At 40.8% G+C, this 26433-nt stretch overlaps 1 protein-coding gene across 1 annotated transcript in view; it reads left to right on the top strand.

The window, feature by feature from the left end:
• Window positions 1-2282: 2282 nt before the first annotated feature.
• PDCL2 (phosducin like 2) overlaps window positions 2283-26433 on the top strand; it is a 36383-nt gene continuing 12232 nt past the window's right edge. Inside the window, exons 1-5 of the mRNA XM_075189352.1 lie at window positions 2283-2353; window positions 7873-7993; window positions 10156-10246; window positions 21378-21521; window positions 25603-25811. Of these exons, the coding sequence (XP_075045453.1) occupies window positions 2348-2353; window positions 7873-7993; window positions 10156-10246; window positions 21378-21521; window positions 25603-25811 (571 nt within the window). The 5' untranslated portion in view covers window positions 2283-2347. The remainder of the gene's footprint in view (window positions 2354-7872; window positions 7994-10155; window positions 10247-21377; window positions 21522-25602; window positions 25812-26433) is intronic.

Here is a 26433-nt window from a genome sequence, read left to right as displayed (position 1 = left end):
AGCAGGAGAATAGTATAGAAAATTAAAGTAAGATGATATGGATACAGATGTAGAATGCATTAAATTGCCATCTAATGCAGAATGATTTTGTTAATCTTCCCCATGCTGTCGCTTTAAAGAAACACATCACAACTTATCAAGTGTGTTTCCAAAAGAGTTATATTTAAATTCACTGCAGTATATTTTTTTGCCACCAGATGGCACCTTGTTGGTAGTACATGCACATGTCAGAGGAGTGAAAAGGACAGCAGTGATTTGTGAATCAAATTATTATCATCATCATCATTTATTTATATAGCGCCACTAATTACGCAGCGCTGTACAGAGAACTCATTCACATCAGTCCCTGCCCCATTGGAGCTAACAGTCTAAAATCCCTAACATACAGAAAGACTAGGGTCAATTTTTGATAGCAGCCAATTAACCTACCAGTATGTTTTTGGATTGTGGGAGGAAACCGGAGCACCCGGAGGAAACCCATGCAAACACGGGGAGAACATACAAACTCCTCACAGATAAGGCCATGGTCGGGAATCGAACTCATGGCCCTGTTGCTGTGAGGCAGAAGTGCTAACCACTTAGCCACCGTTCAAATTCTGTCCTAAACTAATGAATCAGCAGCATCTCTGGTCTGATCATAGGTAAATATCAGCCACTTGCAGAGAAAAATAACACACAGCTGAATAACAGAGAACCGCAAGTGATTGACAGTTACCTCCAGTCAGACCCCAGATGCTACACATGTCATGAAATAAATAATAATGCAAAACTACACCCAGCAACAGCACTAGACCGCCTGGACTGGTTTCCACTATAACATACAGACTTCAGAGGGGCACAAATCCTATACTGATCAGCCTGGAGAAGGTTTTCATTGTTGTAGGGATACCCTATATAGCTACCAAGGCTACATAGTGCTGGCCCTGGTTAATGGGGTAGGATTCCATTTGTGAATTATTATTTTTTTACTGTTTTTGTATTATATGGGGGAGCATATGTAATTTGAGCAAAGGTAACTGTCAATCATTTTGCAGCTTTGCATTATTGAGCTGCATGTGTTTTTACTATAAATGACTGACAGTTACCTCTACCACAGATATTGGCAATTCATAATTTAGTGTAAATTGAAGTTCTCAGAGTATAGGCGTCTAGGTAAATGGAGAATCAATTACAGGGAATGGGCTTCTTTGTTCTCTGTTATTGGAGAGTGGGAGAGAGGTGGTAGCATTGGATGGTATCAGAGATGAGTGTTGCAAGTGCCATATGATGCCAATGAAGAGGATTCTGTCATAAGTGAGACACAAGTTACCAGTGTCATCAATCCCTGCCATCTCAGACTTGGGGAAACAGGCTGACCCCTGCGGACTAATACACGTCTCTGCATAAAAATCTTCTTTGTGTCTTCTAAAAATTGCTGGTGTACTCAGGGGTAAGCAATCTGTGCAGGTTCGTGGTGTATAAAATGGATCTGATGCACAGTGTGTTAGCCTCTCGAGAGCAGTCTATCTGCCCTTTTAATACCCTCACCTACTGGCTGGCTGTGGTACTTGTTATACAATATATCATCCTAAGCCTAGGGAGTCTCTGAATTCACTGTATACAGCTCTTTTTATATTAATAGTCATTTAGGGGTCTATTTATTAAGCTGTGATGAACCAAAAACCTGGAGAAAACAGCTGTTTTCCCCAGAGAAAGACCATCACATATTTTCCCTCAATCCATCCAGGGGTTAAAGTATTACGCTAATTACTACAGTTCCCATGAACCGCTATGAGGACTGTGTTGTGACCAAATTTAACAAGCTTTAAAAAAAACTAACCATGCACTAGCCACCAATGGTAAATAGACCTCTTAATCTTTGTATATATTGTTTTTAACGGTGAATTCAAGCTTATATTTTCACATAAAGACCTAATCACACCATAATTAGCACTGGTCACATATTCTTCAGGCTACAACAAGCCAGTGGATGTGAACCTAATGATTTTTGATTCAAGAGAAGCTGGTGGATTATGTATCGGAAGGAAGATAAGGCCCAAGCCTAGGATCTAACAGATACTAAAATCAGTCCATATAAAATGTTCATGTGAAATGGAAAAGGCTGTGAAGTTCTGTCTGTTCCCCACACAAATAACTTACAGTGATCAGACAAGAATACAGGTTCTTTGTCATTGATCTGCGTTGATATGTACAGTACAAAACTAGTTTAGAATCAAAGATTGTTGATTGTTCTGTCATAATACTAGTTCTAGAACCCTAGGTTTGGAATTCAGGGGAAGTGTCACTAGGTTGTGAAGCAGCTCCCAGCACACTCCAGCTACTAGTACATGCTACAACCTAGGACATCATGCAGGTAAATTATGTCTTGTCTTACACATTGCCATATGACATCTATTTCAAGGAATTACTTTCTCACTGCCTTTCCTTTAAGCATATGATATGGAAGCTCATGCCAATATAGTTTTATTTAGGGTTGACAGGTTTATTGTAATTGTTAGCTAAATGCCTAATTGCCATGATTATGTGTGTAACCTTGTATATTTATCAGTACCATTTTATTTCAATAGGACATCACATTTTCCATCTATTCCAAATGTACTTTTGTTACAAATTTATTACAAACATAAATAACATATTCAATTAGCCTGTTCGGAGGAACATCACAGCTGCGTGCTTTTTCTGTTAGTACGGTACCGCAACATTGCATCCTTCTCCTTGTATCTCAGTGGTGCGGGGAAGGGAAATCCGTCATGTTACATTATCGCCGAGTGCCTCTGGAACGGTCGCGAAGGCTCTCCCCAGCTAACTGAATATGCCCCTAAGACTGCTTACTATACTATACTATACAGTAATGGTATCTACCAAGTAGTGCTCCTGTAACATTTGAGGGATGAACTATGGTTTTCACAGGTGACTCCCAGACCCATGGTAGCTATAGATAGATCAAACGAAAGGCTTAGCCCGACCTCCAAGCGGCTAAATCTCTGTCGGATTTGGTAATACATGTGAATACATATGATTTGACAAATCAAAAAGATTTGGCCATACGTTACACGGGCTGAGAATCCACAATCGGCGTTCGTGGCCAGATGTGGTCATTGTCTGACTGCATTTACTGTATGTCATATATGACATTGGATGGTCTTTTTGTGACCATAAACACTGCAATGTGTGGCTAAGTAGGTCTTACTAACATAATTGGATGTGACGTCCCAGCAGTTATATGCACCTTCTAGGTCCCAGGCTGAAAAGGTTAAGAATCACTGATCTAAAAATAAATAACAAAACAATAATACCCTAGATATAACTAGATTAGTGCTGTAGTAATGTATTATATTGTCATGAACAGTGAATTCTGGGCATTTAAATCATTCAAGTAACAATGGTCAGTCCTAATTATATTACTTCATAGCACAGAACAGGCAGCATGCTAGCATGGCACCATATTTCAGTGCAATCATTTGCTTACATTTGAGCAACAACTCATTGGGTGCTAGAATCAGACAAAAAACAAGAGTTTACAAATGTAAAAGATTAAAACATCTTAAAGTATCTGGAACTAGTGATGAAAGAGTTGAAAACAAGGATGGGGACAAGATCAGCCATTAAAGTTTGCAGAGTTTCCATTGTAGGACCCCATGCCTAGGACATAAATGTGTAAAAATACATACAAGACAGTTGGTAGGATATAAATACTTATTTTGTTTAATGTTCAAACCACCTATGTACAGTGCAGTGGAAACCCTTGTGGTGTCTTATAAATAATAATAATAATAATAATAATAATAACAACGGTAGCAGGTTATTAAAAATGTATACCAAACACAAGATCATACATGGTTTAGGATGCTGTAAAGTAAAGGCATTGCAGCCCAACAGGGAAATTAGTTCAGGTGGCTGTTACCAAAGAAGGAAAACACATAGTTTAAGAGGAAGCCAGGCGTATCATGGGGAGACGCGTGTCTGGAGAGCACCGAGTACCAGTCATCACACTGCTGAAGTCACGCACTGAAGCACAGACTTAATTGCGCTCTGGAAAATCACCGGTTAAGGTTCTGTATTGTCCACAGGAACAGTACATATAAAGAAACTGCAAGCGATTATACACACACTGGAACAGTCTCAGCAGTGGAATGGAAATAGTGTTTTACTTACTAATATATTAAGCTTTAGAATTCGGTGATCATTGACAATTGAAATATTTGTTTATATAAATAAGACCAGATTAATTTGCGTAGACCCATATGTTTGGATTCTGGTATTGTTTTATTGTAGGGCTGTAGTAATGCATACCTTCATTATAGTACTTCAGTGGGGTATACCCACTGTCAGGGCTGTCTTAACACATGGGCACGCTGGGCAGTTGCCCGGGAGCCCCATGAGCTTAGGGGCCCCATAGGCTTGCCAACTTTTCAGTATATTATTCCAGGAGATTTATTCAGAACCTTCAAACTCTCTTTACTAAAACGTTTAGGTGAACTAATCACCTCAGTATCAGCTGTTATCTGTACACGTGATCTTGCTGTTGCGAATACATACCTTGATGAAAACAACGTACATGTACAAAAATGGGTGAGTGATAGTGTAGGTAGGGCCCCAGTGCACTGCTTTGCCCTATAATGCTGTTAAGAAGGCCCAGCCCACTGTACACCCTCTATCACCATGTACCAGCCACCAAATGGACAGAAGGACTAGCTGGGGACCTTCTGTCCTAAGCATTCCAGGTTGTAGGACAGGAGGTGTACACTGAATACAGCACCTGATTGGATGTCAGCAGAAGGCAGCCAATCAGGTGCTATATACCTACAGTCCTATGCTGTTCAAAGCTATCGATCCAAGTTTTCTCTGAAGAAAATTATTTGCAGCTGCAATCAATAAGATAATGATGGGAATCTCAGATGTGCTCTCTACTCTGGGTTTTGCTTAACAAAAAGTGGACCGAACCATTAACAGCAGAGAAGATGGCTTATAATAATTAGCATTCAAATAATACATTTGTACTCAAATCTTGCAAGTTACTAATTAAGTAAGCTGACTACAAAAAATCACCTTGATCGTCCTTAGTAAAGAGCAAAACAGGATTCATTAAGAGAAGTAAGACAAAGAAAAGGAGTAACTTTGCACCTTGGCAAAACCATGTTGCATTGGAGGGGAGGTAAATTTAAAATGTGGGGACAGATTTATAGTTGGGGTAGGGCATGTCCTAGATCAGCTTTAAATTTCATTGAACAAATAAGCCATCAAATATTTGTGTGCTACATGGTAAAAACAGTCAGTATTTAACGTATGTGCAAAATAAAAAAAATAGTTTGCACCCCTTGCATTGTAACATGGTTTAACCAGGAGAAAACTTACTTCTTTTTGTGCCTTACTTTCCTTAATGAATCAGGCCCAATATGTTTGTCCTGTGATTTCCAAAACTGGGGCCTGATTCATTAAGGATCTTAACTTAAGAAACTTCTTATTTCAGTCTCCTGGACAAAACCATGTTACAATGCAAGGGGTGCAAATTAGTTTTCTGTTTTGCACATAAGTTAAATACTGACTGTTTTTTCATGCAGCACACAAATATCAACTTTAAATTTCAGTGTACAAATAAGCTATCAAGTATTTGTGTGCTACATGAAAAAACAGACAGTATTTAACTTAATGAATCAGGCCCCTGATATTTAAATAATTGTATTCTTAACATTGTTTCAAGAGATATACAAAATGACTGCTGGACTACTGCTGTCCATTTAATTCACATCCCCAGGTAAATTGTAATCTCTTCAGGGGAGAGAACTTTTGCATTTTTATATTTGTGAAGACTGTAGCGTTGTGTACTAGTAATTACTATTAACATAATGACACAACAGGAGAACATCATGTCCCTAGAATGTCTATCAAAATACTTTTTCGTTACATTTGACATGAGTCATTTCTCTTGTTCAGCCAGTCAGACTAAAAATAAAGTATCACATTAAATTTTCAGTGATAAAACAGTAAACAAAATAGTTAACCTATATGAAATAGGCAATGTAATTAAAGCAAGTAACAAAATGCTTATTCAGAGCTATCCTCTGTGCCTTAGGAAGATTTATATTAGTCTCTATGAGGATTGGAACCTAAATGTGAAAACATTGGGCAATTAAAAGCACGGACAGATACGTTGTCAAAAATTCTGTGTCTCTGACTGACACGATCTGTGTCTACTATTATTTATTAATCCCAGTCTGTCTCAGTGCAGTCTTAATCATAACTGTGGTTGTCACAACATGAATGTTCTCATGATCACAGCTTTAAAACGTGGAGTGTAGATATTTTCCATGCTGCAGTTTGACTTCAGGATACATTGAGGCAAAATCTTGGATCTGAAGGCATCAGAAAATGTCATGACACATTTCATCATAACTTGTCCTTTAAAAGACATAATTTACCTACCCACTGTTACACTCAGGCTCCAGGAATGAACATAAGTGAAAGATCAATTCAAATTGAATGTGTTCTAACATCAGACTTGTTCATCCAGAATCCCATATACATTGTGTAAACATTGTAAAGCAGGGGGTAAATGTATCAAGCTGAGAGTTTTCCGGCGGGTTTGAAAAGTGGAGATGTTGCCTATAGCAACCAATTCTAGCTATCATTTTGTAGAATATACTAAATAAATAATAGCTAGAATCTGATTGGTTTTTCAAACCTGCCGGAAAACTCTCAGCTTGATACATTTACCCCCAGGTGTCCTACAGCTCGAAGCAGAACAACCAGCTAACCTAAATAAGATCTGATTGGACTTGGACTGCATTCTAAATTAGCTTATAGCTTGTTCTATTGCTGATAATGATGAAACTGATACTATTTGCATTTTATAAAGTTATTATGCTAATTTGTGTATGTTAAGAGAGCATACCTCCCAATAGTGCAGATTTTGGCAGGATTGTCCTGATTTGTGGACCTCAAGGGGGCTGAGACCTAGCAGACATTGTCTGTGATCTTGAGGGCATGTGAAGGTGGCTGGTTGGTGTTTGGGTGGATAAGGGGCAGTGTTGGTGGCTGGTTGGTGTTTGGGTGGATGAGGGGCAGTGTTGGTGGCTGGGTGGTGTTTGGGTGGATGAGGGGCAGTGTTGGTGGCTGGGTGGTGTTTGGGTGGATGAGGGGCAGTGTTGGTGGCTGGTTGGTGTTTGGGTGGATGAGGGGCAGTGTTGGTGGCTGGTTGGTGTTTGGGTGGATGAGGGGCAGTGTTGGTGGCTGGTTGGTGTTTGGGTGGATGAGGGGCAGTGTTGGTGGCTGGGTGGTGTTTGGGTGGATGAGGGGCAGTGTTGGTGGCTGGTTGGTGTTTGGGTGGATGAGGGGCAGTGTTGGTGGCTGGTTGGTGTTTGGGTGGATGAGGGGCAGTGTTGGTGGCTGGTTGGTGTTTGGGTGGATGAGGGGCAGTGTTGGTGGCTGGTTGGTGTTTGGGTGGATGAGGGGCAGTGCTGGTCAGGTAGTGGGGCTTATTTTGTCTCCATGATGTACGTTTTAATGTTGGGAGGTATGAAAGCGGGGTGTCCTTTCATCTGCTGTGGGATATAAACACATTGTGAAATTTTCTTTAACATCCAGAATTTTATTTAAATTATTTGTGTATTTCGCTTAACATTTTTACATATATTTCTAATCTTTGCTACTACTCACAAACATTATGAGGGTGGATGATGGTGAGGTTGCTCTACAAAAAGACATCAGAACACACAAGATGTAACTGCAGGACCGCAATTAATATAACATTTATAATAGTAGAATTTTGTTTTTTAGAATTTTGTGTTAGTAAGATTTTGTTTTGTTTTTTTGATTCTTAATTTGTGATAGCTTATATTATAAAGATAACATATGTCATACTGATTGGAACAGGATCCAAATGAAGATACTGATTGGAATGATGTTTTAAGAGATTTTGGGATTATTCCTCCCAAGGAAAAAGAGAAAGATGAAATTGAAGAAATGGTTTTAGAAATGCAGAAGGAAGAAACTGGTGGGTATCACACTATATATACAGACTTGTATATAAATGTATATTTTAAATAGAGGTGCTCAAAAGTGGTTCTGGATGTAAAGTCTGAACATTTTACAATAAATTTAGACTACACTAAAAATTTGTGAAATTAGAGCAAAGCTATATTGTATATCCATGCTAAAGAAGAACTTCAAACTTCAAGGGGTATATTTACTAAACTGGTTGTTTGAAAAAGTAGAGATGTTGCCTATAGCAACCAATCAGATTCTAGCTGTCATTTTGCAGAATGTACCAAATAAATGATAACTAGAATCTGATTGGTTGCTATAAGAAACATATCCACATTTTCAGCCCCGCAGTTTAGTAAATCTAGCCCCAAAACTCCACCCAATAATGTTGGCAGTTTGAATAAAAAAACTGTTAAAAGAATACACAAATGGAGCCAATTACATTTGAACAGAAAAAGTTTTATAGTCTATTCAATATCTTTAATAACTGCGAATGTGAATTACATACACAAATTGTACAGTTTGAGCTGAAATGTGAACTTTGAACCATGAACTTCAAACAGCAAACACGAATTCATGGTTCACTGTTCAAGAGAAGAGTGGTTATCCAGAGAACACAAATGCAAAATTCAGTGCTCTCTAATTAAACTATCTCAGATTATTCCCTGGAGCTTGGGAAACAGGTTATATTTACATTCTTGAAGCATTATTCTGTCTGATGTTCTGATGCTACCCGATTTGTTTACATTTTTTTGAACCTATACTAACTGTTCTGACCATGGACTGTATATTTTCCAAAATCGCTCTCATCCCTCTATCTTGTCAGCTGCTGGCTAGTGAGACTAGCTCTAGGGGCCACGACCTGTGAGTTCCCCACTGTGAAGCACCTCACTCGTTCGTACGAGTGTGAAATTAGAGTTCCCATTAGACTCCACATCTCACATTTTGCCACTAGCACCATCCTGGACTATTAGTTACAAATCCTGATACAACACTGCATTCATCAAGCAGTACAGAAACGTTGTCTTAAAAACAAACGTACAGAGTCTGATTCCTTAAGGAACGTGAATGCCAATAGATGCCGCGTTTTGCGTAAAATTGCTCGGAAACGTACTATACGCCAGTGACTGTATGTACATCCAATTCATCTTCCAACGCAAGGACACTTCGATTTCAAGGGTGGAAGGGGGTGGGAAGCAGCGTATATACATAGTCAGTGTACAGTAAGGGCGTGCTGTTCAATTCAAGCTTTGAGCATCTCTTGGGTGTGGGGTTTTTAGCGGTATTACTTGCACCAGCTATGCGGCACATGTTACTGCCAACTGATAGTGATGACAGTCACGTATGCATGTTAGAACATGTGTTCGCCATGAAGAACAATTGGAAAAATTTATTTTATGTACAAGTAGACATTAATATAAGAAACAATTTTTTAAAAATGTTTTTTTGTTAATGATTATATTTTTAACAAGTGTTAATGTATTTCAAAATTTTACAACCATGAAATCCAAATGAACTCCTCTATTGTCATTTTCTGTTTTGTGCAATCAGAATTGGTTTCCATTGTCATTATTTTGTACTTCAATCTGAAGCTCAGATAGCTCTTGATTATGTTGTAATTATGTTTTTTTCCCAGGGGCACATTCCTAGTTGGGATATTTTATGGCAGAAAAAAAAATGGGTTTTACAGCTTCCTCTGTGGTCGAAGGAGTTTAGACTAGGGTAATTCCTTCCTTTTTATACCCTCAGATTTTCTGCCCGATTTTTGCAGAAGTGAGATCATATCGTGACACTGTCACTTTATAAAAACCAATACTTTGTAGTCTGTTCTGCTTATGCCGTTGTGGATCCTTTGGTAGCTTAATCCGCTGTATCTTTAGTTTATCATTCCATTCAACACTGCGGTCCTAAATACTTACATCACTTCTATTTGTCTGCCCAATGTACATAAGACTTCTTTTGCTGTTATATACACCAGTTAAAGCACCAATTTAGTAACAGGACAAAAAGGTCAGAAGTCAAAACACAATGGCTGCATCCTGCAGTAACTTCATTAATAAAATAAATTAATAGATGTCTGACAAGTGCAGCTATGTTGAATGCTGGTAGAATCACAATAGTCAGATTTATGAGTAGAATTATTCTTTGTGTTTTAAAATTTTATATATGCAGTAAAACCATACGAAAAAATGACCATCGCTGGTTTGAAGAATGCAGAAGACACATTTCATGAAGAGGATGAAAGAGCAATAGAAATTTACAGGTAAATTTACATGCTTTTTTCGAATGGTTTTAAAACAACCTAAAATGAAAGGTGATTATTTTCTTCATGTTACAGCATTTAATTTATTGGTTTTAAAAATTCACTGCTTAAATGATTCCTCAGTGTCCTTAAAACAGCACCATAATAAACCGTTTTTTTTAATTCACTGCTTAAATTGTTCTGCAATGTCCTTAAAACAGCACCATATAAAATAGATTTTTTTATTATGCCAAGCAATTATCATCTAGTTATATTGTACTACATTGCCACCTACTGGTGAGTGGATTGTATTACCCAATTTATAGCACATTTTGTCAAGCTGCAAAAAGAGAGCACAATCACAGTTTTCCTCTGCTTTCCCTGAAATACTAGCACTGTTCATAATGCATGTCTAACACTCCAACATTTTATTTTATTTAACTATTATTTTATTAAATTTAATAAAATTCAACTTGCATAACTCTCAATGACAGTAGCTCTTAGCTATCATTTTATCAATGATAAAAGCTTATAAGCCCAAAAGTTTTTAGAAACAGACTGTCATCCAAGGTTTAATAAAATGAATTATTTTCAAGAGGCGTAATTTACATTAAAAGGTCATATATCCTAGGTCTTGAACGTTTCCTGACTGCAGGATTGAATGCATCTAAGTAATCATCATCATCATCATCATCATCAGTTATATAAGTAATGTATTTTGATTATATGTTTAATTACATAAAGATTTGCTTAGTCCGCTTCTTTACAAATCAGTAATGAATAACACCGTAACGTGACAGGATAGCATCATAGGAGTATATTCCCCATTTAAAAAACAAACAAACAACAAAACAATAAAAATTGCAATAATTTGTATGTGGTAAAAAGTTTCCCCATTAAGGTAAAATAATTTACTAGACTCACATATGCTGAGTTACCCAGAGACTCCTATACAGCAAAAATACAAGAACATAAACACAATTAAGCACAAGCATAATTAAGCGTAATAACAAGTATACGAATGTGAGTAGTTCTCATAGTAAAAACAGGATTCAGTATACAAAATATGTGGTACAGGCAGAAGACATAGCACTGCTATACAGCAAACCACATAGCAAGGATATAACAGGGATATACAAGGTAGACCGACAGACAAGAGACATAGATTGGAGAATACCCTGCTCATGAGAGCTTACATTCTTGAGGGAGGGGGTAGTGGGAGACAGTAGGAGCAGATGTGAACATGGAGGGAAGAGAAGGCAGAGTTTAGAAGGTGGGAGGATAGGTTGAGTAAGAATGGAGAGCTGGCTGGCTGTATAACTGTTGGCTGGGAGTAGGTGTCATGACAGGAAACGGTGAGCTTTGGCTGTAACTGTCCCCGGTGGCTCAGGAGTTATTGGTACACCCCAACTGAAAAACCTGAGAGAATCTCTGCAACATAGGGGTAGATTCAATGAAGTGCAAGGTTGTTCACGAACTCTTGCGAGATCTCCTCAGTAAGCAGATTACTGAGCGGCGCCGGGGACGGATGACTGCACTGACAGTGCTCAGCAGCATTGATCGGACCCTGGATGCCCGAAGCCCCTGGGCTATAGCCCAGTTAGACCTCTGGTTAATCCGGCCCTGATCATAGAAGTGTAAGCAAAAAAAAAACAACATTATTTTATGTATCATACCACCCTGAAATGTGTGCAGGTGCACATCATGTGAGGCTCCAACAGAACCTTGCTCTTAGTTGAATCTTTCCCATAGTCCCATTTTTCCTTTAGTCTCTAGTACTAGCATTTCCATTTCCCTTGCCTCTTCATTGAAAGCCCGTCAGAACAGACAACCCAGTGTGCTAGACATTTTCTGCTCAAACTTTTTATAGTCTCACCCAAATCTGTCACTTCCATCTTCAAAAATTTCCCAGGATAATCCCTTGATGCTACCAAAGCTCTTATCCACTCTCTGATAGTGTCACGCCTTGACTATGGGAGCCTCGTCCTGTCCGACCTCCCTCTCACCTGTTTCTCCTCACATTCCCAATTCCATTCTACTTCCACCTCCCTTCTCTGACAATCTCTATACTGGCTCTCCCGCACCTCCCAAATCCAGTTCACAATGTCACCTACAAAGTCCTCAGCCACTCTCCCCCTACATCTCTGACTTCATCCCACTCCACCCTCTTCATCCTGCCAATAACTGGCCCCTCAAGCCTCTACTCCTGCCGATGAGACTTCTCCCGTGCGGCTCCTCCTCCTCCTATATAATACACATTAATAGTACATAACCAGATTCTTCACAAGACTGGAAAGTTTTAAATACTCCTGAAGAACCCACCTGTTTATCAAAACCTACCAGTCATCCATCCAATTCCACTGTCACCCCTCCCATTAGATTGCAAGCTCATACAAGCAGGGCCTCTCTCCTCCTGTCTTTTTATCAACTTCCACTTTGTCTACCTGCTTTCACTGTGTCAGGATTCCCAATAAAAACCACAGAGAGAGCGTAGTGAAATTAAGTGGTTTTTATTAACACCGGTTACACGGGTTTCAGGTTGCAGTGCGGTATGGTATGGCTGAAATAGCTAAAGAACACAGTGGATAACAGATGCAGAATGCGGTGGTCCGCAGGACTTTTCCACAAAGTAGTGGAGATGGTACACAAGGTGCAACGGTCTGCAGAGCAAGGCACTGAAGATTCAGGTAACAGGTAGCAATAATCTGCAGAGCGTTACCACAGGATACTGGAGTAGACACAGTGTCTGAGATGATTTGCGGATAGGTGTGCTGGAAACTCAGAGAACAGGCAGCAAACATGAGCCAGGAAACAGACACAGCAACACAGGTAATTGTAACAGATGTTCTGGCAAAGGTTGCTTGGGACAGACAGGCTTATATAGGCCAGAAGCAGGTGTTTAAGTTAGTAATAACGAGGCAGGTAAGAGCAGTCTAAGTACCACAGTGGCCCCTTTGGTGGACAGTGGTACTACAGGCAGGATACAAATATATACAAAGGTCCAACAAAGTACCTGCAGACGGGAGCTGCAGGATGCAGGTCGGGACATACTTACTTGTTATATACCTCACCAATTATGTCTTATGTACAGTATTATACTTCATTCTTTGCTATTCTTACATTTAAGCTTCATGACTGTCCTGTATTTTGGATTTGCTTGTAATTGATGCAGAATATTGTGGTGTTGTAAAAAGCATAAGCAGAAATAATAATAATAGTGGTTCAAATCTAAGTTATTCAGATTGTTTGTTATATCATATACCTGTATGGGCCCTTGGAAATTAACTCATGAATGGTAGGCTGCAAGTGTCCGGACCTCTTTCCCTCTAAACTTACTATGTAGATTAATAAACATTTTCTGATCTCTGTACCCTGCCCACAATAAACCACAAATACTGATACCAACACAACACAAACACAGTTCGTAAGAGCACAACAAACTGTACAAAGATAATGTCCTCTTGCGTCATCACCGATCCACAATTACTGAGAGTGTAACTGCAATCCTGATACCATTTGTTGACTGGTTGGTCAGTTGAACCTCAAGTAAATGCTATGCATAAGAATGAAACCACACAACAAGACCAAATTAGATAATGTATTATTTAATTAGCTTCTCAGTTCTACATTTATTGTCACACGCCGCTCCCTGCAGCTTCCGCCCGGGAGCCGGCACACTCACCTGTCCTCCGAACCCACTCCGTTCAGCCGACGGCGGTCATTCCTCCGGCGGTTCTGAGAATGCGCAGAAACTGCCTCCCTTTCTAACCTCCTCGATTACTCCTATTCGCTGTCCATTCATTGACAGCTCTATATTAAGCTCCTCCTCACCTTTCTCAGTGCTGGTTCTTTTAGTCAGACTCCTGCCTTTAATAATTCGCTCCATGAGCTCCTGTAACCTCTGATTATCCTACCTGCGGTTTATCTGCTTCGGCGTCTCCAGTGCACCCTCTCCACTTCACAGTGGTAACGCTCTGCAGACTGTTTCATCAGCGTGTCCTCTCCACTCCTAAGTGGTAACGCTCTGCCGCAGACTATCACACCCTGAGTACATCCTACACTCCTTAGTGGTAATGTTCTGCAGATCATCACACCATGTGTATCCTCTCCACTTCTTAGTGGTAACGCTCTGTTGACCATTACATCGGTAGTCTCCGTAAGCCTAACCTGCAGATCAACACCTCCTATGCATCCTTTCCACTCCTTAGTGGTAACGTTCTGCAGACCATCTCAGCTGTCACAGTGAATTCTACCACAGGCCACTGACCTCCTGTGCATCTCCCCCACTTCTCAGTGGTTACTCTCTGCAATCCTGCATCTTTTTCACTCATGGTTTGCTGGGAACTTTCTTAGGGGGCCACAACCTGCAGGGGGGAAGCTGCAAAGTCCAAATTCCCTTGCTGGGATCCCTGGTGAAAACCCTCCACTCTGTTAGACTCCGCTCCCCTAGGATAAGTAGTGTCAATCCCAGACGAACCCGGAAGGATTCAATTAATCCTCGTAAAATTGTGACATATATCCTGCAGTGAGGGTGGGCTATTTCATAGAATCCAGGCACATACAAGATGCCCTCGGAAGAGGTTCACCAGACAAAGGGCTCTCCTATGCTATATGCATGTTAATTAGCTCACTGTTGCAAAATATGACCTATCATCACTACTGGCGCAGTAACCAATTCAATGCTTAGCCAATAATTCTTATTAATATTATTATTATATCTAACATGCCTACTCTGAACAATAGTAAGCCAGTGTCTAGAAGGGAAATAGCACATCAGACACAGATTAGCCTTGGAGTTGCGTACCTTAGCACACAACGTGTGCAGTTCTAAACATGCAGACACATATACACAACATGAATCACTGTTCACTCCTGTCTCACCATCCCACCCCTTTCCCATTGAACACCTCCTTTCCTCACTTTATCCCTTTGCACTTGGGGGGCATATAAGGCCAACTAAAACCATAACAATGCTGACAGCTTACATGACACTACTTGTTTGTTCTTCCATCCTAACGTCTTACTATCTCTGTTTAATATATGTATGTTTATAAGATATTACCTCTCTGTTACCACCAGCTACATATTGAGCACAAGAATACATAAAATAATTCATTTCATTGTATGTCATCTTCTTTATAACAACATTCTAGTTTTACATCACTTTGAGACTGTGTTTAAATCTGCGGGTATAAAGAAGGATCCCTACACTACAGCTATGACTGTAGGTATTGCGTGATGGACCACTGGAGCCAGAGCTGGATTAAGGCTTCGGGGGGCCCGGGGCACTTAAGACAGGGGGGCCCCTAAGATCTAAAATTAAGGGCATAGTAACACATCCTGCATTACATCACCTACAGCCCACAGTATGACCCTTACAGCTCTCACAGAGGGCTCGCATAGGTTGTCTGCATAAGACAAATCATTGCTTACACAAACTAAAATACTGTACATTAAAACAATCATAAAAACACCACATTAAAATGGGTATTGACACCACACATTAAAACTAGCAATGATATCACACATTAAAAATACCATTGATAACGTACACTAAAACTAGCAATGATACCGCACTTTAAAAATAAAATTTATAATGCACATTAAAACTAGCAATGATACCGCACTTTAAAAATAAAATTTATAATGCACAATAAAACTAGCAATGATACCGCAAATTAAAATACCATTGATAGTGCATCATTGGGCATGGCCAGGCCACCCTCCTACAGACAAAAAACCAGCATTGTTGTGTACACCATTGAATGCTCACCAAAAATTGGGATTGTCCCACTAGAATCACAATATTTCAAAGACTTTGCTGCTCTCTCCTACCTGTTCTTCTCACTTTCACCACCTGTGCTGCAGGTTTCTTTAGTTGCGGCTTGTCTGGATCCTGGAATGCTAGGGGCCCTAATTGGAGAAAAAAAATGGGTACATTTAGAAAATTACAGCCATCCCTGGCGTTAGATCAGTACCACCCATGATTAATAATTAGGCCTTCCTCCAGCCCCAACATTAAAATAATAGTATTCACATTTAATAAATAAACCTATTTCCCTCCCTACAAACAGCCCCAGCAATAAATTAATAGTATTTACATTTCAGAAATATACCTATTTCCCGCAACCGTCACTGCCATTAAATAATTCATAGGCACATTTAATAAAGGGACCTCATTCTCCCCAAACTTACCCCCACATTCAGTAGCGCCCAAACCACCCCATCTTAAATTAATTAATTGTCCCCACTATTGTGCCTCTCTCCCCCCCCCCTTTTTCCTCATGCTGTGTCTCTCACCCTTTTTACTTATACTGTGCCTTTCTCCCCCCTTTTTTCTCATGCTGTGCCTCTCTTCTCCCCCTTTTTTTCTTACTGTGCTTCTCTTCTCCCCCTTTTTCCTCACTGTGTCTCTCTTCTCCCCCTTTTTTTCTTACTGTGCCTCTTCTCCCCCTTTTTCCTTACTGTACATCTCTTCTCCCCCTTTTTTCCTTACTGTGCTTCTCTTCTCCCCCTTTTTTCCTTACTGTGCTTCTCTTCTCCCCCTTTTTTCCTTACTGTGCCTCTTTTCTCTCCCTTTTTCCTTACTGTACTTCTCTTCTCCCCATTTTTCCTTACTGTGCCTATCTTCTCCCCTTTTTTCTTACTGTACATCTCTTCTCCCCCTTTTTCCTTACTGTGCCTCTCTTCTCCCCCTTTTTCCTTACTGTGCCTCTCTTCTCCCCCTTTTTCCTTACTGTGCCTCTCTTCTCCCCCTTTTTCCTTACTGTGCCTCTCTTCTCCCCCTTTTTCCTTACTGTGCCTCTCTTCTCCCCCTTTTTCCTTACTGTGCCTATCTTCTCCCCTTTTTTCTTACTGTACATCTCTTCTCCCCCTTTTTCCTTACTGTGCCTCTCTTCTCCCCCTTTTTTCTTACTGTGACTCTCTTCTCCCCCTTTTTCCTTACTGTGCCTCTCTTCTTCCCATTTTTCCTTACTGTGCCTCTCTTCTCCCCATTTTTCCTTACTGTACCTCTCTTCTCCCCATTTTTCCTTACTGTGCCTTTCTTCTCCCCTTTTTTCTTACTGTACATCTCTTCTCCCCCTTTTTCCTTACTGTGCCTCTCTTCTCCCCTTTTTTTCTTACTGTGACTCTCTTCTCCCCCTTTTTCCTTACTGTGCCTCTCTTCTTCCCATCTTTCCTTACTGTGCCTCTCTTCTCCCCATTTTTTCTTACTGTGCCTCTCTTCTCCCCCTTTTTTCCTTACTGTGCCTCTCTTCTCCCCCTTTTTCCTTACTGTGCCTCTCTTCTCCCCCTTTTTTCCTTACTGTGCCTCTCTTCTCCCCATTTTTTCTTACTGTGCCTCTCTTCTCCCCCTTTTTCCTTACTGTGCCTCTCTTCTCCCCCTTTTTTCCTTACTGTGCCTCTCTTCTCCCCCTTTTTTCCTTACTGTGCCTCTCTTCTCCCCCTTTTTTCCTTACTGTGCCTCTCTTCTCCCCCTTTTTCCTTACTGTACCTCTCTTCTCCCCATTTTTCCTTACTGTGCCTATCTTCTCCCCTTTTTTCTTACTGTACATCTCTTCTCCCCCTTTTTCCTTACTGTGCCTCTCTTCTCCCCCTTTTTTCTTACTGTGACTCTCTTCTCCCCCTTTTTCCTTACTGTGCCTCTCTTCTTCCCATTTTTCCTTACTGTGCCTCTCTTCTCCCCATTTTTCCTTACTGTACCTCTCTTCTCCCCATTTTTCCTTACTGTGCCTATCTTCTCCCCTTTTTTCTTACTGTACATCTCTTCTCCCCCTTTTTCCTTACTGTGCCTCTCTTCTCCCCCTTTTTTCTTACTGTGACTCTCTTCTCCCCCTTTTTCCTTACTGTGCCTCTCTTCTTCCCATTTTTCTTACTGTACATCTCTTCTCCCCCTTTTTTCTTACTGTGACTCTCTTCTCCCCCTTTTTCCTTACTGTGACTCTCTTCTTCCCATTTTTCCTTACTGTGCCTCTCTTCTCCCCATTTTTTCTTACTGTGCCTCTCTTCTCCCCATTTTTTTCTTACTGTGCCTTTCTTCTCCCCCTTTTTTCCTTACTGTGCCTCTCTTCTCCCCCTTTTTTCCTTACTGTGCCTCTCTTCTCCCCCTTTTTTCCTTACTGTGCCTCTCTTCTCCCCCTTTTTTCCTTACTGTGCCTTTCTTCTCCCCCTTTTTTCCTTACTGTGCCTCTCTTCTCCCCCTTTTTTCCTTACTGTGCTTCTCTTCTCCCCCTTTTTTCCTTACTGTGCCTCTCTTCTCCCCCTTTTTCTTACTGTGCCTCTCTTCTCCCCCTTTTTTTCTTACTGTGCCTTTCTTCTCCCCCTTTTTTCCTTACTGTGCCTCTCTTCTTTCCTTTTTCCTCATAGTGTGCCTTTCTGCGTTATTCCCTTTTTATTACTTACCTTTCTATTAGTTTCTTTCTGCTCTTCTCTTCTGTCTTCCTGTTTCTTTCTTGGTCCTCTCCGCGCTGCTCCTCACTGAATGACAGGTGTGACTTGATGACGTCAGGCCTGTCATTCAGTGTTAACAGTGCAGAGAGGAAGGAGGAGGGACGCCGGCGCCGCGATCAGGTGAGTAGTGTATCTATTTTTTTTTTTTTTTTTTTACTACCCTGCTCCCCCCACCAACGAAGGGAGCACCGAACCCGCACGCCCGCAACCCAGCCCCCCCCCCCCCTGCCGCCGCCGCTGCAGCCATAAAAAAAAAAAGAAGAAGAAAAAAATCATTAGAGGTAATGCACCCGGCGGCGGGGGGCCCTCGGAGAGAAGGGGGCCCGGGGCACGTGCCCCCTGTGCCCCCCCTTAATCCGGCTATGACTGGAGCACTTCTACAGTTGAACATACACTATATGGACAAAAGTATTCAGACGCTTGACCATTACACCAACAGGGACTGTAATGACATTGTATTCACATACATATACTTTAGTATGAGTTGATCCCCCTTTTGCAGTGATAACAGCTTCCACTCTTCTTAGAAGGCTTTCCACAAGATGTTGGAGTGTTTCTGTGGGAATTTGTACCCATTCATTCTGTAGAGCATTTATGAGGTCAGACACTGATGTTGGACGAGAAGGCCTGACTCGCAATTTTCATTCCAATTCATCCCAAAGGTGTTCAATGGGGTTGAGGTCAGGACTCTGTGCAGGCGAGTCACCTTCTTCCACACCAAACTCATCAAACCATGTCTCTGTAGTCCTTGCTTTGTCCACTGGTGCACAGTCATATTGGAATAGAAAAAGACCTTCCCCAATCTGTTGCCACAAAGTTGGTAGCATAGCATTGTCCAAAATGACTTGGTATGCTGCAGCATTAAGATTGCTCTTCACTGGAGATAAGGGGTCTAGCCCAAACCCTGAAAAACAGCCCCAGACCAATATCCCTCCTCCACCAAACCTCACAGTTGGCATAGTGCAGTCAGGCAGGTAACGTTCTCCCAGCATCCGCCAAACCAAGACTCGCCCATTCAACTGCCAAACAGAGAAGCGTGATTTGTCACTCCACAGAGTAAGTTTCTACTGTTCCACAATCCAGTGTCGGTGTGCTTTACATCACTCCATCCGACGCTTGGCATTGGTCTTGGTGATGTGAGGCTTGCATGCAGCTGCTCGGTCATGGAAACCCATTCCCTTAAGCTCCTAACACACAGTTTTTGTGCTTACATTAATGCCAGTGGACATTCTGAACTTTTCAGCTATGAAATCAGCAGAGCATTGGCGACTTTTACACACCTTGCACCTTAGCAGTCGTTGATCCCGCTCTGTGAATTTACGTTCTGATTAGTGGCTGAGTTGCTGTTGTTGCTAAACTCTTCCACCTTCTAATAATATCACTTACAGTTGACCATTGCATTGCCGCTCTAAATATGCAAGCCGCGGTTCAAAGTGACGTCATTTTAAAGTGTCGGGCTCTCCTCATATTGGAACTGTGCTGAGTCTGTATACATAAGTCTCTGTTTTTAACATATTGCTGTGTTTACATTCAGATTATTTATGTTGCTGTAAACGCTGTTGGTGTTTACAGCATCGTGAACACGTACTACACCCCAGGCAACGGGTCTGACTGAAACACCTCAATTCAATAATTAACAGGTGTGGCTACATACTTTTGTCTGTACAGTGTACATCTGGGTTTTTTTGTGTGCCGAATACACATTTCCATACTGTGTGTGCACATCGAAAATGTGTGCGCATACGTCTGTGTGTATATTTTATCACATCTTACACTTACGACTCCGTGCACTTAAGGAGGTGGATCGGGGGAGGAAAGAGTTGGACAAGGCTAAAGTATAAGTAAAATAAGGACATGTGCACGTAATTGTGGCTTGGGTAGACTTGGACGCAGATGCGTATACTCCTGTCCGGTGGCGTATTTCTTGCAGATGCTGGAGCGCTGTTGTAACAAGACACAATGATGGTAATTGGGGCTGATTGAGGATTGACCCCTCTAGTTGACAGGACATAATTTATTATTGTGGCTGCTACATCATATGAAGTGACGGCCATCTATTCTCATTACATAATAATGATATTTCAGTTTGGATGGGGCAGCAAAGAACATTACCATTTAATTTTTGAAAGGGGAAACAGAAGTTGTTTGTATTTAATTTAAATAGAATTTTGTGTTTGTATTTAATTATATTTGATATGGTAAATTCAAGTTTCGTATTTGTTAATAATTGTCAAGACACTATTCTCTCTTGTGTATATGACATTATATTATCTACAAATAGGGTAATGCGACTTCACATTTACTAGTAACGCTTTCAAGCTGCATCTCATTATCCCTATGCTATTGTGGGGCGTAAGTATATACACTTGTTTCTTCTGACGCAGATGCTAGTGATGTGCAGCTGGTCACATCTTATAATGTATTTTCCTGCTTAAGTTTGGGGTGCGAATGCATCCAATTCTAAATGACCCCCTCTATTATATCTGCTTATTTGTGTATTTCCCTATCTGTATAATTATGTATTGATGTGATAAGGCTAGTTTCCAACAGATAGTGGTGAAACAGTGACACTAACAGACTAAAAATGTAAAATATTTTATTGATTGCTAGAATTTCCAGTTTTCCTTTTTAGAATGTTTGATAAATCTAACCCTTAGACTTCATTTGATGATAAATTAACATATTTGTATCTATATTTTAGGCAACGGCGCATCAAGGAGCTGAAAGCGCTTAAAAAAACTCAGATGTACGGGGAACTCATTGAAATTCCTGGCAACCTATATGTGAAAGAGGTGACAAACGCCAAAGAAGATGTTTGGGTTGTGATTCATCTTTATAGATCATGGTAATATAACAGATTACATTGTCATCTTCCTTAACAATTTATTTGAAACTCCTCCTCCTCTGTTATGACACTCCCATTCACGTGGCACCCTAGTGTTGGCTGAGCCACTGAAGCTCCGCATTTGATATCAGGCAGGTGGATGAGCGGACAGCGCTGATTGGCTAAAATCTGCCAGGGGATTCAGTCTGTTGGGACGGAGGTGTGCGGGAGGTACAGCGCATGATGCAATGAGGCGCCATGGCCCCACCACCATTACCTGAATCAATCCTCCCTGGGTGTTGCATTTCACAGCACAGAGGAATATAGTCTGTCTGTGTTGGACCGAACCTCATCCTATGAATGCTATGACATGATTTTGCCATGAGGGTTTCATTATAAATTTCTACTCAAAAGTTTGTACTGAGCATGCTCAAAATCTTTGATAAAATTCCACACAAAGCTTGTTCTGAGCATGCTCAAGGTCTTTGACACAAACAGCAGTGGAACGTAGGATCTTGAGATGATTGTTGAAGACTTGTGTGTAGACTCAGAAGTCTGATTGTTACAGGCTGATTGTAAAGCTGGGACCTGTAACACATTAACAAAGCTAAAATTCCAACTCACTGCAGTGACTAATTAGCTTGTTATATATAAATCCATCAAACTGTCATCTGTATATCACATTTCCTTTATCTTGGAGAAGCCACAAACACAAGACCTGGCTTTGCATTGCTACAAGAGATAGAACTCCACCCTGATTTCTACAAATGACAGAATATACAGCATATTGGAAAGATGTAAATTAAAATGCAACAGTTCTTTCAGATATGTTGCTTAATACAGTAATACATAGACTTTCAAATATATTAATGTTAAAAAGTCTTTACTTGATCTTTAAAATATTTTCTCAGAGCTAATAATCCTATTATTATTATTATTATTTACTATATGTATACAAGTCAATGCAGGCATTAGTTTTGGTTATATGTTAGGGGCAAGTTTGAACCAGTGTCCCCTTTTGAGGCTAGGTAATGAAATAACAACACAATACACAATATAGTACCATATTTCATACTTGCTAAACTAAATATTGGTTTGGTACAGTGGTCGAAGTGTGCTGGAACAGAATGGTATAATATACCGCCATTTCTCCTACTGCCTTCATTGTACAACTGTCAAATTCCATACAACCACATTTTCATACCATTACTTCTAAATTTTCACTTCGACCACTGGTTTGATTTATATTATATTATATAAAACTATCAGACAGCATCATATGAAAAGTACTAGTATGTAAAATGTCCTCATTAGTGAAATGACTGACATTCTTGTGAGTTTCTAAATTGTGTGGTCAATAGTCCTACCATATATTTTGCCATCAGGCGTCTATATATATGTACAGTGTTACATTTCAAGGAAACAATGTTCACAAATATTTAGAGAAATATGTATTTGTTACATTTGCCTCATACAACAGCCTCCAGCCAGCCACACAGGTAACAGGAGATTGATTTATGCACGTTAGTTTTAATAGGTGCAGCAGTATTCTTCCTGCAACACTGAAGGTGGAAAGATCGAGCAGCATTTAGTAAAAGTTGCAGCAAATGTATACAAGCAGTTCACGCCTTTTAAAATATGGCAGCATGCACAAAAGTGGGATGCCCTTCTCCGTATAATTATATATGAAGGATAGAAAATCTCCTGACGGAGGAGATTTAATAAATCCTGTTTGTGCTTATTTTCATCTCAAAATCAATGTTTCGGTTTGTGATCCTGAAGGGAATGTGACTCCTCTTATAAGGTCATCACAATATGACCTTTACCCAGCCAGGTAAAGGTCCTCCATCCAGGCCACTGACTGTGATGGCAGAACTAATTTTCAGGGATGGAATCCCCAATGAACTGGCAAACCCTATGTCCAGAATATTGGCAGCAACCCTGCTGTCCAGGAAGGCCGAAATTGCGGTAGAACGTGAATCAAAAGCAAGGTGTGCAGGAACCAATAATGCATTTTTGGAACATATGATCTGTAGGCCTAGACGAACATTTTCCCTCGTTCTCTAGGCCTGGTCTTTTCCTGATTTATTTGAACAGGAACAAAGAAGGTGACCTTTTCTGCAGTATATGCAAATACCCTGTGTCTATCTTCTAGCTTTCTCCTCAGATGAGAGGCGGTATGTCCCTAATTGTATGGGTTCCATACCATCAACTGGAACCGCAACAGGGGCAGAAGGGATGAATGAAGGAATTAAGGAATGCATCAACAGATTGCAGTGTAGGACTACTTGGAGTTAACCCGACGGCCCAGGTTTGCAGGTCTCCCTGGAGTAAAGAGATCACAATTCCAACTCTCTGTTGTTCAAAACCACTGAACAACAGAGAGGAACAGGGTCTCAAATGAAAATATAATTTGCAACTCTCTTTCGGAACAAGGTGCGGTCCCCAGAGAAGCAATCCGGAACATTGAGCTTAGCCCCCACAGATGGTGCCAGGGTAGCTGGTGAGGATTTCACTGCTTCTTCATGTACAGATAGATGATGTGAAAGTTCTTCAACAACCTGCGACAAGGTTTGGATCTGGCCTGCCAAAACCTGGGCTGGACTGAGTGTGGTTTGACTGGGATCCATATGCGTTTTTAAGGCCGGTTATAATATTAGAGCTTGCGGCTATTAATATAAGTTTGCTGAACAGGAGAAAGAGGTCTTCTCCTATAGCAGCTGCCTTTCCCATAGAGGTTAATGTGCTCACAAGTATTTGGATGCCCCCAGGTCTTAAACTCTTGTGTAGTGGAAGCTTATATGCAATACCGCAGCTGGTGAATAGGAGACAGTAGCCAAGATAGGAGCGGATAGTCAGAGGCAGGCTGGGGTCAGGAGTCCATAGCAGGCAGAGAGGTCAGAAACAGGCCGAAGGGTCAGAGCTGGCAGCGAGCAAGGAGGTTCCAAGGTACAAGCCAAAGGTCATGGCAATCGGAAACACAAGCAAAGTCCAGAATCAGGCACAGGGTCACAGCAGAGATCCAACAGATTAGTATGCTGTTTCACTTCTCTGCAGCAGCTTGACATATTGGTACTCTGTTTTACTCCTCTGCAGCAGCTTGCTATAATAGTACTCTGTTTCACTTCTCTGCAGCAGCATGACATATAAGTAGGAAGGTGTTTCTCTAACAGGCAGAGTTTGAGTGACAGCATTACATACATACTATGCAGATATGCACTGTGTGGATTGGTTAATCCATACACAGGGCCACTGATGCTACAGTAACTGAATTGCCTGCAAAATGAGCTTTTCTAGCTGTATGAGATCCTATCAGGAGACTGTCCTACAGTTGTGGGAGGAGCTTCAGCACTGTATACAAAGGGGGAGGTAATGCGTTACTTTTTAAGAAACTGAAGTGGAATGTCAGGGTAACACTGAACAATGTGTTTTACCTATGTGGTTCATATCTGATCTAACATATAACATGGTAGGGATTAGTAGTCTTTTAATGATAGCACCAGGCCAACCCAATCCTTGTCTGGCAGCACTATGAAGGGGTGAGTAATGGTGCACATTAGCACTATATAGCAGTGGCGGATCCAGGGTGGGGCGATCGGGGCGATCGCCCCCGCTAGCAGGGGCTTGCTGCCGGCGGCTGCACACTATGTGCAGATCCGTTCAGCAGAGAGAGTTAGGGAGAGAGTCCTGCCCAACTGCTCTGATTGACACAATCAGAGCAGCCGGGCAGGACTCTCTCCCTAACTCTCTCTGCTGAACGGGTCTGCACATAGTGTGCAGCCGTCAGCAGCCTTAGGTGTCAAAAAGGGGGCGGGGCTAAATCGCAACCCTAAATCGCCCCCAGTACAATTAACTTCTGGATCCGCCCCTGCTATATAGTATGTAAGATAATATGGTCTATATAATATACTGGACATTTGAAGGCTAAATGATGCTTTGGTCAAATGGGGACTACATAATATGCTAGACTGCTATGCATGGCAATAAGGATTGTCTTTTTTGCAATACTGTATGTTGTTTGATTAAATATACTGTAATCAACTGCACCTGTTCACCATACCATATTACACGGATTTATATTGTAAAATTCTCTCTCTTTCAGTATACCAATGTGTGCTCTGCTCAACAATCACCTGGAAATACTGGCTAAAAAGTTTCCAGAAACCAAATTCTTGAAAGCCACTGTTGACAGCTGCATTCACAAATACCAGGATGTTTGCTTACCTACCTTATTCATCTATAGAAATGGACAGATAAAAGGAACATTCATAGGAGTTGATCAATGTGGAGGACCAAATGTAACCCCAGCAGGTACAAACTCATGAGTTTTCAGGTTTCTAGGCTTCTGTTAGAAATGGGTAATACTTGGTAATATGACGGATGGTTTATTTTACTCATAAAACCCATTATGAGACCCATAAAGAAGTAGGTACATAATTTCTGGTGCTCTGTGATGATGTCATACACACACTTCAATCTACTAACAGGCCTTATATATACGCCTGAAGGTTGGCCCATTACGGAGAAGACAGGCATAAAATGTAGACAAGTCACATAACACCAGCACAGGGATTGAGATGTACCATAACATCTGCTGTAATAACCTGTAGGCAAAGGAGCAGGCAGTGAAGTACAGAGTAATAGGTACAAAACCATATAACAGAAAGGTCTTGTAAACAGTTTTTAATGAGGGGCTATTGTGTAGTGGCCGAGCTATATAAGTCTGCCCCTTTGACATCTATATTCCAGCATGAAGTTGGAATTAAAAGTACTTATGCTGCATGATGCTGTAGGTGTACCTTAGGCATACTGATAGTTTAAAGTTTCACAAAACGCTTTTACAGTACTTTACAGTACCACAGTTTCCTCCTTTTACATTGAGGTCAAAGAAAAAATAATTAATGCATTAATCCATGAAACCCACTACAATTTC

This window comes from Mixophyes fleayi, chromosome 1, assembly GCF_038048845.1.
Source record: "Mixophyes fleayi isolate aMixFle1 chromosome 1, aMixFle1.hap1, whole genome shotgun sequence".
Taxonomy (NCBI): domain Eukaryota; kingdom Metazoa; phylum Chordata; class Amphibia; order Anura; family Limnodynastidae; genus Mixophyes; species Mixophyes fleayi.
This window is presented reverse-complemented; position numbering and strand designations above follow the sequence as displayed.